This window comes from Empidonax traillii, unplaced genomic scaffold, assembly GCF_003031625.1.
Source record: "Empidonax traillii isolate 1590-97213 ecotype Southwest subspecies unplaced genomic scaffold, ASM303162v1 scaffold270:size1067046, whole genome shotgun sequence".
Lineage (NCBI taxonomy): Eukaryota > Metazoa > Chordata > Aves > Passeriformes > Tyrannidae > Empidonax > Empidonax traillii.
Genome location: NW_020955463.1, coordinates 978,668 through 998,104, shown reverse-complemented (window position 1 = coordinate 998,104; position 19,437 = coordinate 978,668). Strand labels below are relative to the sequence as shown.

Here is a 19,437-nt window from a genome sequence, read left to right as displayed (position 1 = left end):
AAGTGGTCTGCACTGCTGGTTTGTGACCAAATGAGCCCATTCCCTGGTGGTGGGCTCCTGACCAGCCCCTTTCCTCCAGAGACAGCCGCTGGCTCTGCTCCCGCACGGGGCGCTGGCCGGCCGCCAGCGTGCAGAATCACAGAGTCAATTAGCTCGGAAAAGACCTCTGAGATCATCGAGTCCAACCTATGAACCGAACATCACCGCGTCAGACAGGCCATGGCACCGAGTGCCACGTCCAGTCTTCCCTTAAACACCTCCAGAGGCGCCGACTCCACCACCTCCCTGAGCAGCTCGTTCCGATGTCTGATAACCCTGTGGCACTTTATCTGGCCTCCCCTGTCCCCACATCCCAACCGCACCCCTAACAAACCCCTCCTGTCCCCCCTGAGGCGGCTGGAAGGGCCCCGCGCGCCCCCGCCCCGCGCACGCGCGCCCCGCGGGGCCCTTCCCCGCGCGCTGTAAACAAACCGCGGGCGGCCCCGCGCAGGCGCAGCGGAGCCGCCGCAGCTGCGCAGGGAAGCGTCGCAGGGTCGGGGCCGGTCCGGGGGCGCCGCCGGGATGGACGAGGACGTGCTGACCACCCTCAAGATCCTCATCATCGGAGAGAGCGGCGTCGGCAAGTCCAGGTGAGGGGGCGCCCGCCTCCCCCCGCCTCTCCTGACCGTCCGGGCCGACCTAAGCCCCGCGTCGGGCGGCGCCGGCTGGGCGCGGCCTGCGCTGCGCCGAGCGGGGCCCGCGGGGGGAGCGCCCCGGCCCCTTCCCAGCAGGACAGGGGTTATCCCTGCCCCCTCCGCAGCCGCCGGCCTCGGTGTCTGCCGGGCCCAGCTGGAAGCAGAAGGGACGCGGAGGCTCTGCCGGCCCGGCCAGAGGCAGCTGGGCCGCCCTGTGCCCAGGGCAGCCTTGTGTCCTGGGGAGATGGATGCCCTTATACATTTCCGTGGCGCTTTGGGGTTAATATCTAGTTCATAACGTTTATAAACAGAGTCGTAAGTGACCCAGCATTGGATGCGTGCGGGGGAACACGGGGAGACAGCGGAGTGGTTCGACCACAGGTTATAAGGGATGTAAATACAGGAGAGCATCTGGGAATGTGCCACACCGGTAATTTTAAATTTAGTATTTTTATGGCAGTCATCTGTGTGTTCTGCCGTGACCCTAAAGTACATAGAAGTTGCTGATTAGAAATAAAACCCCTGTATTTGTTAAAAATCTGTCAGTTACTCATTTGAGGTAGCTGCTGAGTTGATAATTAGTACAGTAGGCCTCAGGTGACAGACAGGATCTGAGCAAATTTCTTGTAGTTGAGGTCATCTCCTATATATGAGTGACCATATGGAAGAATTTTTCCTGAGGCAGATAAAACGCATGATGGTTTTGTATACCCATTTATATCCTTGTTTCTTCACATCAGAAAACTTGTTAAAAGAGGCATTGTGCAGAGGAAATAAACTTACTATTAAATGACAACACTGCGATTGTTCAGGTACAGGAACTTAATATTGAACGATTCCTGAGTTTGTGAGTCCCTTACCTGTTACTTGACTGGGGAAGATCAGATGCTAAACTGGTACTAGCACAGTGTAGCTAATGTTTGGAGTTCTGACTTCTGAACAAAGTCTGTCTTAAACCTGGTCCTTGTCACTGTACTGGAGTTTGTAGAAGATGATAGCTATATATGAAAGAAAAGTGGAGATGGTAGAAGTTTGCTGGGCTTGGCATGCAAGACTGGTAAAATGACGATTTTATTCTAGTAGGAGTATAAGGTTTCCATATTCTTTCTGTTTTGAGTGAAACTAGCTCTGGTTGTAACTAGAAGTAGCTGCTTTTAAATAGCATCCTGATACAACCATCTGAAGGTACTGGTAAAAACCTATATGCTCTGATTTATTTAATTATTCTTTGGTAAATAGAGCTACCATTTGGTTTTGGGGTTCTGGAGTAGGGGAGAAAAGGACGGTCTATGGTTAAATTTAGAGTTGCCACCCAGTGTCATCAAAATAAAGAAATTTCAGTAGTCATTTTTTTTGTCAATGCAGGACTGTGTCCAAATGCTAAAAAGCATTTGACTGCTGAATTCACATGCAAAAAGAGGAGAGAGGAGTAAAGAAGGAGGGGGGGGGGGAAGACCAAAAAGTAAATAAGTTTTTGTTTTGTTTCTCCAGTCTGGAAATGAGTAGAAGCTGTTGGGTCGTAGCAAACAGCTGCCTGCCACGTGGTAATATACTCTTACCACAGATGCCTAAGTCTGGTAATTTTAGAAACTATGCTGAGAATCTGTCTCTTGCAAAAATATTTACATTTGGCACAAGTAGAGTGGCATTATGGGCACTTCTTTAAGGGACCCTACACTACTACAGTGGGATGTGCCATTAAATCTTACTTGTAACTGGTTTTCTATTGGTAGCAAACATACTCATCAGGATAGGGGGAAGTGTGTGTGGAAGTCCTTATGTACAAAAAGATACAAAATCATAAACCAATGGTGAGCTAATTCTACTCTTCAACTTCTGTGTCTTTACTTCTGGTGGTTGTTGTCCTTACTATTCCCCTGAGTGCCCAGTTCAAGGAGTTATTTCTGGGATGGAAAGCTGACTTGGAATTTTTTTCTCAAGCTTACAGAAATAACATGAGGCAATATTGAAACAAAACAAAAAAATACTACTTTTATGCCAAATTCTGGGAGAAGAAGAATAAAGTAGAAATAAAATGCTTTGAGAAGTCGATCATGTGACTGTTTCAGGCAACTGATTTGACACCTCGTGTGGTGCTTTGTTTTCAGAGGGGCATACTTGGAAACACATGCAGTGAGGAGTTGAGGGCTCAGGGAGCAGAGCATGTCTGTTGTATTCTTTCCATGTTCCCTTCTTATTTTCTGTAATTTCTCTCCTATGAAAAACAATGAGCTGTGTTTTTGTTTAGCTGTGTGATCTTGCTGTTCCTTTCAGACTTGTGATTTATAGGCTTCCAGCAAGCTATGGGTATGCTGCAGTAATAATATCTCTTATTTTTCTTCCTTCCCTATCAGCCTTCTGCTGCGGTTCACAGATGATACATTCGACCCAGAACTTGCAGCAACAATTGGTAAGTAGATACTGATGCTACCTTAGAAAAATGCATACCATTTTCAGTGGAAAACTGTAGTTTGTTCAGACTTGCCTGATGTGTAGTGAAGTTCAGGCGTGTCTGCCTTTCTGTAACGCAAGGATGACATGGACACAGTTTTGGTGTGCGGTGCTCATTGGTGTAGGGAGTTGACTGTACTGGGCTGTAATTGTCCCCTTTATGCAAAAATTTATCCTTGGCTGAAAAAGCAGATATGAGTGACACCCATCACCATGCAAATGGAGGTCAGGGAAAAGCTCCAGTGGAGTAACCTGCAATTCATTGTTTACAGCATTTTGAGCTAAAAGGGAAATTAAGAGCTACTGTTATGTCTTCTACTGATTTGTCTCTGCAAGACAGCTGTCAAGTTATTTGAGTAGTAGTGTTGCTGTCCAGATCTTGTGTTCTATGTAATGTGATACTTAGTAGCTATCTTAAGACTGTTTAGTAGGGGATGTTAACTCTTGCAACTTCTGACAATACTAGGGTGTACTGTGCTCTGTGTGCCTTCTGCTTTTCCCCTGTAGGAGGAAATTACAATGTGCCTTTTTCTCTTCTACTTAATAATCAGTTCCTTGCCAGCTAGACTTTGAGAGAAGTGGAAGAGAGCCAAGAATCTGGAGCTGCTGGGAAAAAAGCAGTGATGTGTCGTTGCTGTGCTGGTATGATACCTACCAGAGTGGGTCAGCTGTGCTGGAAGAGAGTGGCCCAGAACGCAGGGCACCCTGTGTAGATTGGTTGTCAGAGGAGCAATATGAAACTTTTAAGAATGTGATGCAACTCTATGCTGAAGTAATAACTGAAATAATGGAAAACATTGAAATTATGTTTTGAATATTCTATATTCAAAATGAATAATATTACAAATATTACTATTTTACTATATAATACCTAATACAATGAAATGTTATATTTCAAATATATAGTCAGATATATTGAAAATAATGAGAAAAGGGAGATACTTTTTCACACAATGCATTTCAGTTGCACTTTTGGTTTTCTCTGTTGGAAGAGTTCTGTTCAAGAACTTATGTAAAATTTTTTCTTTGAGTTCAGCTATTGGTAAACAAATCCAGCTCTAATTGATTAAGAATTCTATAAATGGATATTTTTCCTTAATAAAATACAGGAGTACTATTTCATATAAAGCACTGAATAGCCAGGGGGAGGAATGTGGCCTATTTTTGTTCTTTCCATTGCTTGTAAAAAATGAAGTTGTGCAAGGAGCCCCATCTCAGTTTATGAGGGAAGATAGCATGGAAGGAAACAGGAATGTTATAGATCAGGTGGTGAAGATGGCAGTCATGTATTCTAACCTAATAGTTTTGGCACTGTATATACTTCATATCCTCTTACTTTATTTAAGTCAATCATGTGGGGCGGGAAGTTAGTGCAGAATAGCTGCTTCAGCTTTTATGTGTTTTCGATACCAATAGACTCAGTGAGGGCATCTTTATTGTTGTTTTTTTTGTTTGTTTGTTTCTTTGTTTTTCATTCTGCTGTTTTCACATGATATTCTTTACCAGTATAAAGGGAATTATTTCTTGAAGTAATTCTTCCTCTTTGTGTTTGCCAAAATGCACAAGCTCAAGTGTGGTAGCTAATCATTGGTTAATAAATAACAACAATTCAAGGTTTACTGCTGGCAGATCCTACCCTGCTCTGTTTCTGATGTGGAAAAGGAGGAAGTGTACTCATTGTGAGCATTACTTCAGATTGAGTTTGATTTCTCAAACAAATACAATGATCTGGAGTGAATGTGATAATATGACAGGACAAATCAGTTTCTAGAGACTGAGCAAAATGCTGTGTAGATCACCCTGTTAGGTCTCTCTAGATGATGTTCATGGTATTGTGCAGTAGAGCTACTGTGACCCCCACTGTGAAAGTGCCACAGCAAGGTGTCTGGAGCACTCATTAGGGGTAGCAGATTAAGTTTTTTTCCCCCACTTAATTGGATGAGGACAGAATCTGGGTAGTTCTTACTTGTTTTCTTGTTTCCTGCAGTGGAATTGCCATTTTTCTAGTGAATGTATTTCTAAGAAGCAATATGGCAGCTTTAAATTCGGGGTAGGATTTGTTGTTCATATAGATACAGCAACTGGAGTGAGCTCTTAGAGGTAACTGTTCTGTGCTGCATGAAGACAGATCCTAGATGCCAAATTCAGGTACTTGCAAGACGGTGAAATGTCAAAACATCTTATGAGTTTCAACTTGGAGTTCTTTTTTTTTGCTAATTAAACACTACTTGTTTTGAGTTTAGGGACAGAAGAGGTTTTTAAGCCTTTCTTGTTGAAACTGAAGAGTATGATGCTTTTCCAAAATCAAAGGACCACAAATAATGTCTTCTTTCAATGTGATCCGCATACTGACTGCTGAACTGGTTAAAGGGACTATATGTTTTTACTTGGATTAGAAAGCGAAGTGATGACATGTTTGGTTTGCTTATTTATTTTTTTTAAACATATAGTAAGAAGTGCACAGAAAACCACAATCCTGAGGGAAAGCCTTGACTGCAGTACAGTTGGTCGCTTGGAATGACCTGTTGAGGTGTACCTTGTCTTCATGCATTGCACAGATCTACTGGGTACAATTTAAATGAAACCCAAAATGATTGTTCTGTGGTGGCTTCTCTTCAGAACTTTGTAAAAATCCTGTGATATTCTGGGAAGAATAAGCTGCTTTGGGCAGATAGCTTCAGTTGGATTAACAGTGTTGTATTCAACCTAGCAGATTACCTGTCCTCCTTGCATTCCTTGGAATGGCTTGTTCACTGGGCTTCATCACGTGGGTCTTAATAGACTATATATACCGTAGTGTTTTCTGTTTTTCTTACTGCTCGTGCTTGTCTTTGCTTGCTTGCTCTTGGTATGAGAGATTCTAGATAAGTGTTCAGTGCAATCCCTGTTTCATAAATGAAGTGATATATTGCACAGATCTGGTGTCTCTTAACTTCTTAGCTTTCCTTGCATTTGGAGTCCTCCACCTCTAAGCTGTCCAACTTGTCATTTACCTGTAACACAAATACTACAGTCTAGCTCATTTTGCACTTCCTGTAAATCCAGCATGGCACACTGCTCTGTGTGTGAGAGCAGTATCAGTGACAGAGCTGTTCCTTGTGGACTGGAAGTCCATAGTATGCTGGTGAGCAGTGCTGAGGCAGTAGGTGTTAACACACAGGAATACAGCCTGTTGTGCTGTCTTGTTTCTGGTTGCCTTCCAAGGCGTGGTGGAAAGCAGTGTCAGCTTTCTGCTGTCATGGGTAGAAACATCAGTCTTGGAAGCTCAGAACTGATACCTGTCAAACTTGTCTGTGTTTCACTGATGTATTTAGAGAACACAAGTACCCTGTTTGTTCAACTCAACAAGATTTTCTTGAGCCTTATATTTTCTTCTACTTATCCTCTTTTATGTCAGAATGACAATCAAAACTATAGTTATTTAAAAATTTTCTTTTTGTTCATTGACTTCATATGTGTTGAACTCCTTGGTTTGCTAGAATTATATTTGATCACTTTAAAGGATCTATCTTAGTGTACTATTAGTTCATTTTCATGCTTTTGCTTTTCAATTGCCAGTTTTAACATGGGGTTTATTAGCAATTTTAGTTTCTTATTTTACTTGCATCACTCATGCAAAATTAAAAGTTAATTTTAAGCCAGCAGTAAGGCTAACAGGTGTATATACACTTTCCATTAAATGAAAATTGCTGAACTGTGCAAGTACGAGATACTGAATCTGCTTACTGAACAGGAGAAGGATACTGTGGCTTCAGAATACACCTAATAAGTTTATCCTAAGGAAAAAAAGTTTTGTTTCTTGAAACTGCTGTGACATATTTTGCTTTTTAAAGTATCCAGTAGACTTGTAATACCTGCAGTTACAGGTTCTGCAACCAGGCTAATGGATGAATAATGCACTGTGAACTCTGGGACATGCTGACTGAACAATGGTGGTTTTTGCAGTTTAGGGGAAGAATGATGCAATTACAGTGGAAGAAAGAGATTCTGTTAGTCTAAAAGCTCCTGCTGAGTGCTGAAAAATGGACAGGACAGGATGTTCTTTAGGATCAATTTGTGTCAAATTGCTAGCATAGCAATCTTCCATGAACTAGGTAAAGTTCCAAGAACATTTGTTTAAAGTTGATAGTGACTGTTCTTTTCTGTGAACATAACTCTAGAACTCTTGTGCCTGACACTGAGCATTATATTACTGCTAAGTTAGGGACTAGGAGCCTTAGTCTCTGAAAAAAACAAAGTTCTGTTCAGTTACTACTGAAGTTAGTGTACTTTGGGAAAATTTTGCTTGAAATAAAGCTTACGGGCTTATTCCAGTGCAGAATGTTGTCTGAAAATCACCTGCCACTTCTGGGAACACTACTGAGCTGAAGCTGGGAAACAGTGGAATAAACATTCTGTTTATATTTTTTTAAATAAAGCTCTTTTAAACTTCAGTGCATCATCCCAGTGCAACTGAAGTTTAAATCTGCTTGTAATGTGCAGTTTCTTAGTCATCCTATATAGTCTATGACTTTTAAGTTGAACATATTTTGGAAGCTGTTTGCACTTGTTTGTAATCTGTGTGACCTTGGGAATATAAATGCAGCACTCTAATCATGAAGCCCTGCTCATTTTGTGTTAGAATAGATAAATTCTTTTTCTTGTAGCAAGTGTGATGGGTGCCATTTTAATTTGAAGTGCAAGAAGGTTGCTGTTGCACTTTAAAGTTGTTCTTATAGAGGTATCAACTTTCCACACAGTTATTTCACTTCAGGGCTGCTGCCTGGTGGGGAGTGAAAGTTGCTCCAAAATAGTTGAAATATACTTCGAGTTAGTTATTTGCTATTAGTAACCTAAGGATTAAATTACAGCATAATGGATCGTAACTGTACTCAGCCTCTCAAACTGATGTGTGTTGCTATATCCTTTAAATTTGCACAGTCACTAACATCTTGTCCTCCTTGGCTTGAGTTTTCTGCAGCTTATCCTTGAGCAGCTAATAGGCTGCTAGTTCCTGTGGAGGGAGGACACATGAAGGGGGATGAATTTTTAAATGTTGAGGTAGATGACTTAACAGCAGAACCGTTACTGTGTTGTCACTTTCGTTTTTTTCTTGGTCACTGAGCGTGGTATTGGTGAGTTCATGGTGTTGCTGGAATCGCTGTAAGAGATGTACTGCATGTTGAAATAATCCAAAGCTTATTTGACATGTTTCATAGAATCATAGAATTGTAGAATGTGCTGAGTTGGAAGGGACCCATCAAGATCATCAAGCCCCGTTCCTGGCTCTATGCTGGACACCCCAACAACCACACCATGTGCCTGAGAGTGTCTGAACCCTTCTTCAACTCTGTCAGGCTTGGTGCTGTGATCATTTCCCTGGGGAGCCTCTTCCAGTGCTCAGCCACCCCCTGGGTGGAAATCTTTTTCCTGATACCCAACCTAAATCTCCCCTGACTCAACTTCATAAGGAGAGAGAGAGACCACATGGAGTCTGGTGTAATTATAGAGTTCAGTTTTCCCTCCAAGGTAGGATATCTGGTCAGTCCCTTCCAGGCCAGAGTGTGCTGTGCTGTGGCCAGGCACAGGCTGCAGGGCTGCGGTGTGGCTGTGCTACCAGGCAGGTCTGCCTTGACTGATGGCCTGGCTACAGGGCCTGCAGCTCTGCCCTGTACCCCTCAGCACAGGCCTTATGTGCAGGCCTGACCATGTTCCTGCAGGTCTAGGCCCAGCCCTTCCCCACATGCACACACACAGTGGGTTGGTTCTGACCTTGGGGAAAGAAGTGCTTTTGTCTTGCAGTTTGGGGTTGGTGGTTGTGGTTCTGACCCACATCAGTAATTCAGTGAGATTCGGATCCAGGATCTCACATTCCACCCCTGGGTCGGGACAACCACTGAAATCATATTTAATTGGATTTTCTTCTTCTTGTAGCAGCAGCAGTAGGAGAACCTAGCTGACAGAAGATGGAAAAGTACAGAAGAAAGAGGAAAGCAGTGGGCAATTGTTATACCACTAAGCAAAAAAGAAACAGGCATTCAGTCAATACTGAACATCTACTCTATGCAAATCATTATCTCCCACCCCTTCAGTCTTTAATATTGCAGAGGAGATGTAATTCAGAATGTGAGTAGAGAGTTCAGGAACTCAGTCTTGTCCGTTGCAGTGACTGGAACGGTACTTTCACTGTCATCCATGGATAGCATCCTTTTTCGGTGATGTGCAGCGCTTCAGAGTCTTTGCTTGCTTAATAATACACTGAGCGTTAGACAATATTAGAAAACAAATAAATACACATATCCCAGAGCACCCTCATGCCTCCCACCAGCCAGGGTTCAGGAGCATTATTGGAGTGTATCATGGGAAACTGATATTTGCAATTGTTGTATAGTAGTGTGACTGCTTCAGGGAAGTTAAAGATACAGCTGGATTTAAACCATTCCTACATACTCAGGCCTAATACTTGAAACAAGAGTTTCTGCATTATGTTCCATGTTACCACAATAGTGGAGTGAACATGTTTCCAGGGGTTACCTTCCTTAAAGTTATGGCAAATTTCCAGAATTTTTCACTCCTCTCCCTGGAAAAGCCCCTCTTAAAAGTTACATTATAACCAAAAGTGGGGTGAGCTTATCCAGGGGGCCCGTTGTAAAAGTTGATTTCCAAAATTTCACCCCTTTTTGTAAGTTACATCACAAATTCTATGCGATGTTCTCCAGAGATTACCTCTTGAAAGTTACAGCAAATTTCCCAAAGTCTCCCTCCTTCCTCTGGAGAGTTACCTCTTAAAAATTACTTACATGTTACAAGCAACAAACACGCACAGGAATGGGCTTCCCAAGGGGCACTTCTTAAAAAAAACATTCTCAATATTCCACTCCTTACGCTTCTAGAGCACTATATTTCACTACAAGGAACATTTCACATTAGTTTTCTTACTTGCTCTGAGGAGGTAGGAAGGAGTATACAAACCCATGTTCAACCACAGTTTTGCAGTCACATGAAATCTTGTCTGAATCGTCAAGGAATCTCTTCACTTGGAGATGCAATTAGAGAACAAACAATTTAACAACAAAATTTAGAATTACATTTTTACACTAGAATACTCTGTACCACAAACACAAAAAGGCAAAGCATTCAGTGATTTTACTGTACAGTCTCTGATTCTGTTGTTGCTTTATTCAGCTTCACTGTTCAGTATGGTTTTTCATTGTTGGAGTTGACTTCATTTTTAGGAAATATTACAGGAATCAGATAACAGTTCTTTCCGTTTTTACTGAAATGGCTCGCCATTTCTTGTTCAGGCATGCATCTAGTATTCTGGTTTTGTGGAGACAGACATTCCAAGTTATTAACAATACAGATTTATACAATGATTTGCAATTCCATCTTTGACCTTTAGTTAAAGGAGTCAGAATACTATACTGATCTTAGTAGGTGGCAGCTTGTAAGAGCTTTAGACAACAAAAAGGAACTCGGTTTATTTATTCACTTGAGCATCTTTGATTTTTAGGCAGCAGGTTTAGCTTTAATAGATTCCCTAGTTTTCCTTGAGGAAAGTAGCTTTTTTTCTTTCCCAAATGGTTTTGGACTTTGCTTCCTGCTTCTTCACACCCCGCCCCCTTACAAGGGATTTTTTAGAAGCAGCCACAGTTATCCTGGAACAGGAAACTTCCCTCCCCCCCGCAATGGTGCAAGCAAGCAATTGATAAGGAAGCGAAGTTGAGTGATGGGAGAAATTTCAGTTTGCTGTGTCTCCCCCCCACCCCATCCTGTAAGGCAGGAAAATTCAGAGGGAAAGAGGTTTGTATTTCCTGTGCTCCCCCTCGCCCCAAACTGCAAGACAAAAGCACTTCTTTCCCCAACCAGAAAGTTGCAGAGTCCCAGTTTTGTAAAGTAGGAAGGCGCTATCCCTTGCTCCTGTGAAAAGCAGGAAAGTTTTACTTTACCTTCACCCCAGAACAGGGACAGAAGACAAAAGAACCCACCTCCGCCCAGCCACGCGAAACCTGGAGTTCAAACCTTGCTGAGTCAGGTATTTAGGATCCCTGGCCGGAGTGAGTTAGACCTCCGCCCGGTAACTAAGCAACAAACGCCTTAAATTGTGTGACCACTAGCACCTTGTCTCTTCCTTTGCAAAGACAGACTTTAGCAAGAGAGGTTTTTTCTTTTCTCCTGGCAAAACCTGCCTTTTGCCAGGCGTTTTATTTTCTTTTGCAAAAACTCACTATTTTTTTGCTGAAAATACCAAATTTTGCCAGTTATTCCTCAGCACCTTTTCTGAGGGCTAGGAAAATTTAAAAGGAAAAGAGAAAACAAAAAGGTTCCAAAGTTTTTGCCATTGTTAAGTGTTGAGCAGAAGTTGACATAATTTAACAAATACAAATTTCTCAGTCACGAGAACAGAGAGATCAGTACCTGCCCCTCCTCTTCCCCTTGTGAGGACGTTGAAGACCCCAGTGAGGTCTGCCTTCACTCTCCTCCAGGCTGAACAGACCAAGTGACCTTGGCCAGTCCTCACGAGGCTCTGCTTCGTACCCTTCACCATCCTCGTGGCCCTCCTTTGGACACTATCAAAAGTTTAATGTCTTTTTGATCTTGTGGTGCCCCAAACTGCACACAGTATTCAAGGTGAGGCCATCCCAGTGCAGAGCAGAGCGGGACAATCCCCTCTCTCACCTGGCTGACGATGTATTACCTGATGACCCCTCCGACACAGTTGGCCCTCCTGGCTGCCAGGGCACTGCTGACTCATGTTCAACTTGCTGTCAGCCAGGACCCTCAGGTCCCTTTCCACAACTGCTCACCAGCCTCTCGTTCCCCACTTCGTACACACAGCCGGGGCACCACATCCCAGTTGCAGAATTAGGCACTTGTTAAATTAGTGTAATCTAATGTTATTTCTCATAGGATAGCAGTCGTGTACTACATGAGTCTCTGCCTATATCAGTTTGCCAGGCTTGATGAGACTTGGTTTGAGATCAGGAAACAGAGCAAATAGCTACCTAAATGCAGCTACCTTCATTAGTTTTAAAGGCCAGGGCTGTACTTAAGGAAAATGTATTTGTGAGTGATGAATAGAAAGTTAACTCATTTGAATTGCAAACTTGATTTTGTCAAAACACAGCTTGTTTTCCAAGTTTGATTTTTTTTTTCCTTTTCTCTTTTCTCTTTCAAAGATAGCTGTAGTATGTTTGAAGAACTAAAATATTTTTCCTGTTCTAGGTGTGGACTTCAAGGTGAAAACTATTTCAGTTGATGGAAACAAAGCTAAACTGGCAATATGGGTAAGTCTCTCCTAAAGTTCTTAATGTGTTGCTTTGCTTTAGGAATAGTGATGGTTTGTATAATGTACAGTTTGTATAGAATCCTTTTCTATTAATATGAAGGTGATTTGAGGAAGTGGGAGGTTAATACTGCACCATTCAAAAGGTGGAATGAACTGTGGGACAACTGGCTGGTGGGGTAAGGCAAATTGTTGACTTTGAGCTGCACTGATTCCAGGTCTAATTGGGATAGGAGTAGAGAAGAGAAGGAATTAAATGGTACTAAATCAGTCAAACTTTAAAAAAGTGAATGTAGCCATTCCTAAATGTTTTTAATGAGTAATTCATTGTTTAACATCTAGAGAGTTAGCCCTCACTGATCTGAGACATCCCTGTCTATATCGCTCTTGTCTGTACTTGACAGATTTTAAATGGGTGAAGTTCTTTACTAAATTTTGCCTATAACTTCGTGTTGTGTTTTAGGTTAGGAATTACTACTGCATGCTCAAATGTTACGTCTCTAAAATCATTTTTAGCCTGACCTTCATAGCCCTCATGCAAGGACATCTATAGGCCCAAGGTTAGAGTTATTTGTAGCAGATGCATCTGAAAGAGCATCTGTACTCATAGCTTTAGTGTATTCAGCTGCTTCTTCAGCTAAAAGTAGAATTTTCACATTTATGGCCATGAAGAAAGAAAAGGTACTTCCAAGCTATTTTTAAAATACTCTCCATAAGCCTGCAGACTTATGTGACTTGAAGCATCTTTTGAATATTCAGACCTAGTTGTGTTGTCTTGTAGCAAGAATAAAACCTTGTTTCTCATATGAGCAAGATGCTGGACTTTTACTTTCTTGGGAAGTAGTGGTGAAACATGAAATATGTATTGCAGTACTTCTGTTGCTTTGAGGGCTGTTCATATCTCAAGTAACAAACAGGATTTATGTATTACTTACAACAGTAATGATCACTAAAATAAATGGGTTTGACAGGGAAAATAACTGAAATAGCTTGACAGAAAAAAAAAAAAGACATATAGAAGGAAAACCAGACTGACAGCAGAATGATGAATGATAATGGGATGGAAAATATGACTAACTTAAGGTTAATTTTTTTTCATATTGATAAATATAAAGAAATAATCTTGAGGTAAACTGGAAAAGAAAAGCTTGTAAATGTTCATCATGACACAGAGGCAGTTTGAGATGTGTGGGATTGACTGAGTGGTTTGTAGAATGTTGGAAGTCCAGTTTTGTTATTCAGGTTCTTTGTCAGGGAATCCCGTGTTTCATGTGTCACTTCTCACCTGGGTAAATTGATTAAATATTCTGTGCATAAAGTCTGCAATAAGTGTGTTCTATAACTTAGTCTCCGACAAGAAAACAGCAATATTTAGGGGTTTTTTTGCAGAGCTTTTGACACTTTAATTTCGAGGCTGTAAACTCAACTTTACTTAAAACCAGAGAAACCTCTGACTTATTTCTGCTTCTGCTCTGTCATAGTGTTAATGCATTAAAACCTGGCACTCAATCCAGTTTAATTGGACCAAGTGATTGAAGTGAGGGAACTGTTTTTGGTGCCATGGGTGTGGTGCTTGTTAAAAAATCTTAGTACTGCAGCATAGCTATGCTGCTTGTGCTGGTTGCTGCAGCACTAGGTGCACAACAAATACCCTTGCAGAAATGGCTGTCTTACTGCCATGTGGTCCAGTTATTTACTACATTTAACAGTTAAAAGGTGTTTCTCAGGGCAGATTACATAACAAAGTTAATGTGTAGTAAAACAGCAGGAGATGGAATAAACTCAGCTAATCTCATAGTGAAATATACTTTAAGTCTTATTTTGTATGTTCATTAGAAGCAGAATTCCTGAAAGCTAAACTGGATGGTGCTCAAATTCTGAACTTTCTGATTGGCTTTTTAGGATACTGCAGGTCAGGAGCGGTTCAGAACATTAACGCCCAGTTACTACAGAGGTGCACAAGGTGTTATCCTAGGTAAGTATAGCCTTGCATGCTGTCCTGAATGTTTGTGTTTTTCATGCATGGGAGTTACATAAACTCATATAACCTTTATGTAATATCTAATTGATATTAAAAGTCATTGTATCTGTGTTGAACAATACATATGAAAGGATCTTGATGTCTGACCTCTTTCTCTTGTAGTTAGTATGACCAGCATGAGAACCTCTGATTTTTGCATGAGATTAAAATCTACTGCTATTTGAAAGGATAGCTTGGAGCTGTGGCCCTGTGCTGTCAGGAATTTGTCTTTTATTTATTACCTTTTATTTTTGCCTGTGTTTACTAAGTCCAGTGTAAAAAAAAAAAAATTCTCCTCAGTGTATTCTCTCCGTATCAGTATGTATACAGCTTTCTCCTTCTCCCTGTTCTTTTTTCCTAATGAAATTTATATAAGCAGTGTGGAATCTGTCTGGGACTTCTTGTTATTTGTCTCCCTATTGGTGTGATGTTACACAGTCAGAATCGCTTAGAAAAGACTAGGTGGGCATATAGAAAGTACCAATTTGTGTGGGGAAAACCCAGGCAAAGCCGGTAATTGCAGCTTCAGAGCGAAGTCTCATTTACTTTTCCTTTGTATATGGAAACCTGTTATGTAGTCACTGAGCTCTGGAGTTTTGCTTCTCCAGTGCTAGAAGGGAGGAGCTGACTAAAGTAAGGACAGGGAAGTTCAATTTTTTTGAATGCACATGACTTGAGAGAAACTTGGTAAGACATTGTGTCCAGTTAAATTGTTTAACTTGGAATAACCTCTGTCGTGTGACTTCCTGATAGGTTTTGTTTTGTATGTACCTTTTCCCAACTCTGAGTTGCATTGTGTTTCTGTCAAGGCATGTCTTGTCAAGTCACCTGGTCTCTGGCACTGAAACTACCACTTACTGTTGAAAGCTGTGAAAGTTTCAAGCACTGTGGGAGTCAAAAGGTTCTGCTGTTGAGATTTGCTCTCCCATTTTATTAAATACCTCCTGACTATTTCTTTGTTATATTGCTTCCTTAAAATGCAAGCCAAGTTGCAGATTTGACTGAAACAAACTGTTTTTGCCTGTCTGAATGTGGGATGTGAAGATGAAGGAAAAATACTTTCATAGCTTGAAATGCTAGCTGTTAGTTATTGGGTAGTAGACTTTGGAGTTAGGTCTGCTTTTTTTGTCTGTCCTTTGTGCTCCTAGCATGGCTTACTGCTTTATTTCACACAAGTACTAAATCATTTAAGACAATAAAATACTGAAAACACAGTAGTTCACCAGTATTTGTGAGGATTTGCCGATCTATTTTTTAGCTAAGTAAGTAGCATAGCAGAGGTGTTAAAACAAGTCTTAATTATCACTAATTAATTAAGTGTAGTGATGCTATTCAGTATTCTACGGTGGGATCTGCAGGTGCAGAATTCTTTGGAGAATGAATCTCTAGCCTGTAAGCTGGAGTGTCTCATGACAGATTAGTCTAAGCTCAGTAGTTGACTGAATGTTAGAGTTGCTCTGCATCAGTGATTTGAGCTGATGGATGTCCAGCTTTTTCCAGTTACTGGTGTAGAAGGTAGATTAGAGTCCTTGGGACTTCTTCAATTTTCTAATTCAAAAAGCCATAATTATTGCTCCTTTTATAATGTAAGCTGTCATTCTTGGAAAAATATTGTGGAAATACTATTTTTCATGTATTTCAGTTTATGATGTCACAAGAAGAGATACTTTTGTCAAGCTGGATAACTGGTTAAATGAATTGGAAACGTACTGCACAAGGAATGACATAGTGAAAATGTTAGTTGGAAACAAGATTGATAAGGTAAGCCACATTCAACTGCAGTAGGTAAGTTGGTGTATTTTGTTAATAATACATATTAATGCTATGTCTTATTATAGGAAAACCATGAAGTTGACAGAAATGAAGGCCTCAAATTTGCAAGAAAACATTCCATGTTGTTCATAGGTATGTTATAGGTATTTGCAGAGATCTTACTTGATTTTTGTTACATAATGAAAAGTACCACTTCTGTGGGACTGTAGTCCTTGAACACAGTCCAGTTAATTAGATTCCCCAACTGCTGTAGGTACAAAGATGATGGGTATTCAAATTTTCCTTGAATATGTCCAGATACCTATTCTAACTGTGGATGAGTATACTGAAATTCTTAAGGATTAAGGACAGAATACAGGCTGTGCCATAGCCTGATGAAACCTGTTTTGGGGTTTTGTCTGATTTCCCAGCTGACTTGCTGAATAATAACAGAAGCAAAATGCAAGAGGAAAAACTGGTACTACTAGCCAACCTTCAATATAGAAAAACAGCTGGTGGCTGACAGAAATCTGTATTAGAACTGGGATGTTAAAAATGGATAGGTATATCATTAACTTTTGAATGGTGGGTGGGATTGAATAATGACATAATTATGACTGGAGCAAATATGTTGGTCTCATTTTGCTGCAAAATGAAATAGGTCTTGTAGGCAAAGTCTTGTAAATTAAAAAATGGAAGATGAACTGACTCTTTATGCATATGTTTATTCCATGTTTCTCTTAAGAATCAGCAGGGATTATTTTATAGGATGATTCCATTAGCAAAACAGTTCATTGATGTGTCCTGTACTTATGTTCTTCATCTCTGACTAATGACATATTTTTCTTTAGTATCCTGCTGTGTTTCTTTTCAGCTACAGTGTCAGAGGTGGACATAGAAGTTCAAAGTTGAGGCACAAGCTGTTAAGTGCATGAAAGATGAAAAGCAAAATTAAAATTAGACTATAACTAAATATATGTATATATGTGTGTGTGTGCATAGTACATATATTAAGTATCTGCAAGGCTGTGTAGATGAACAAGGCAATCCCTGGTGGAACTGAACAGTTTTCAATGGTGTCTGTTGCTCTTGTAATCTGTGAACAGATTTCTTGGGCTTAGTTAAGTGAGGCTCCTGAATGAAATTACCTAGAATTCTGCTAACTGCAAAAGAAATGAGATCCCTTATTGCTTTTTATCAGATAGGTTTTATTATGGAGACTGACCCAGAATCCTGCAGTGTTGATTCTTGCTTCTTATGGTATGGTGATACTGCAGTTCTGACTAACATACAGAACAACAACCAGGTTTATCAGACGAGAACCCTCCTTTTTCTTACTGGAGTGCTTTCCATAGAAAAATAAAGCTAAGCTATAGCTGCCTCCATATACTCTGGTGAAGTTCAACTTGAAAACTCTTCTATTAAATACTCTTCTGAGGTGCTGCCTTATGTGGTGACATAAATCTGCATACCTGCTAGTTTTGGCACTGTTATGTTTTTGTAGAATATATTATAGAAGGTTGTAAGGGTAGGTTGTAGGTTGAGACTCAATTGAAGGAGAAGTACTAAAAATGTTACACAAAGTTACGCTAACACTTGACTTCTCGTGTCCCCTTTCCAGAGGCAAGTGCAAAAACATGCGATGGAGTACAGTGTGCCTTTGAAGAACTTGTTGAAAAAATCATTCAGACTCCTGGACTGTGGGAGAGTGAAAGCCAAAACAGAGGTGTAAAGTTATCAAACAAGGAAGAAGGATATGGAGGAGGAGGAGCATGTGGTGGATATTGTTCTATGTTATAAACTTGGGGAAGCTTATTCTTTGCATATTTAAACAGATAGCGACATCTTTCTGTACATGAAGTCATTAAATGCTATTTTTAGGGACCTTGCAGTTTGCACATATTTGTTTTGTATCATGGCAGTGAACACTTGTAGGAGAAATGTTCTGCAGCTTTCCCAGTTTGAAAATGTTATGGTAAGCATGCCCAATTTGCAATCTTCAGGTTTTTATAAGTAGCATAAATAATGTGCAAGAAAAAATGCACTAAAAATTTTACAACTGTATACATTAATTGTGTAACTATTCTAAACAAATCCATCTAACAAACACATTACTGCATTGTCTGCTCTTTGTCTTATTTTTAAATTCTGTTAAAATTATAGAACTATATAGTGTGCACAGATCTTGCAAACAGTGTGAGCTATAAATGTTACATTTCATTTCTTCTAGTAAATGCTTTTTTTATGGTATTAAAACCAGCAGGATTATACAGCTTTTAGACAAAACTGCTAAACTTTCAGCAGAGCTGTCTAAAATACAAATTGGCACAGGCCGTAGGTATCAGCACCTTCTTGAAGAAATGCTTTGAAAGCTTCCTTTGCAAAGCTGGGGAACGCCATGTTTTCCTTTTAATCATCACTTCAGTTGATGGCTTAACTGGAGTTTTAATCCTGTGATATTTATATGCTAAATTTGTGGTACTCTTGCATTCTAGTTTTTTATGATATGTTCTGCTCTAGACTCACTGCGGAAAGTCTTCATTATTGGCAAGGGGTCTGAGTGATGTCTTTTTTCCTTCATTGTGAATCAATTTGCCACACCTCAGTATGGATTCCTAATTTCTGAAATGTTTGTAAAATAAGTTTATCTCAACTGTAGCTCACTGTGGCTGTGAGATCTCTATCACGTCTGCTTTGTGCAGCTACTTGTTCAGAAATAAAACTTCCTGTCACAGACACTAAATGGGAAGCTATAAGGCTTCTTGATCTCTGTATGAAAAAGTACTATTGCAATGAGTATTCACTTGAATTTACTGTATCAAAGCCAATGGTTTGTTTCAGAAGACTTGTATAGACTTAATAAATTTTTTTCCACAGTATTCAACTTTTCTAACCTCTTCCTATTGCGGAGTTGTATGTATTCTAGCACATGTAGTTTAAACAGTGTCACTTCTTTCCTACAAATTATTTCTTATCTCTGAAGGACAAGACAAAGATGCTGTGTTGTGTGTGGTTTTGGTTTTTTAAAAATAGTCACTGTAGTGCAGTTGGTAACTGAACTATCAAGCAGTTTCTTGTAAATATAGTGAATGAATGACCTTTTATTACTGCAGGTTTTGTCTGAATGTCAGCATACATGATCTGTGTTTTGCAACAGGTCTTGGCTGCTTCTGTTAAAATACACATTATTCTTCACATGGAGATTTTGTTTTCTATTCTGTTTTATACTTGATATAAAACAGTACCAAAATTTGAAGACTTAACCATGCTAGTTG

At 40.3% G+C, this 19,437-nt stretch overlaps 1 protein-coding gene across 1 annotated transcript; it reads left to right on the top strand.

Annotated features, from left to right (window-relative positions):
• The first annotated feature begins 487 nt into the window (after positions 1-487).
• On the top strand, positions 488-19,044 carry RAB18 (RAB18, member RAS oncogene family). Its single transcript, XM_027889701.1, has 7 exons — positions 488-629; positions 3,029-3,084; positions 12,330-12,391; positions 14,293-14,365; positions 16,053-16,171; positions 16,249-16,315; positions 17,784-19,044. Exons 1-7 carry the CDS (start codon positions 562-564, stop codon positions 17,960-17,962), a joined length of 624 nt encoding a protein of 207 aa, XP_027745502.1. The 5' UTR covers positions 488-561; the 3' UTR covers positions 17,963-19,044.
• The last annotated feature ends 393 nt before the right edge of the window (positions 19,045-19,437 follow it).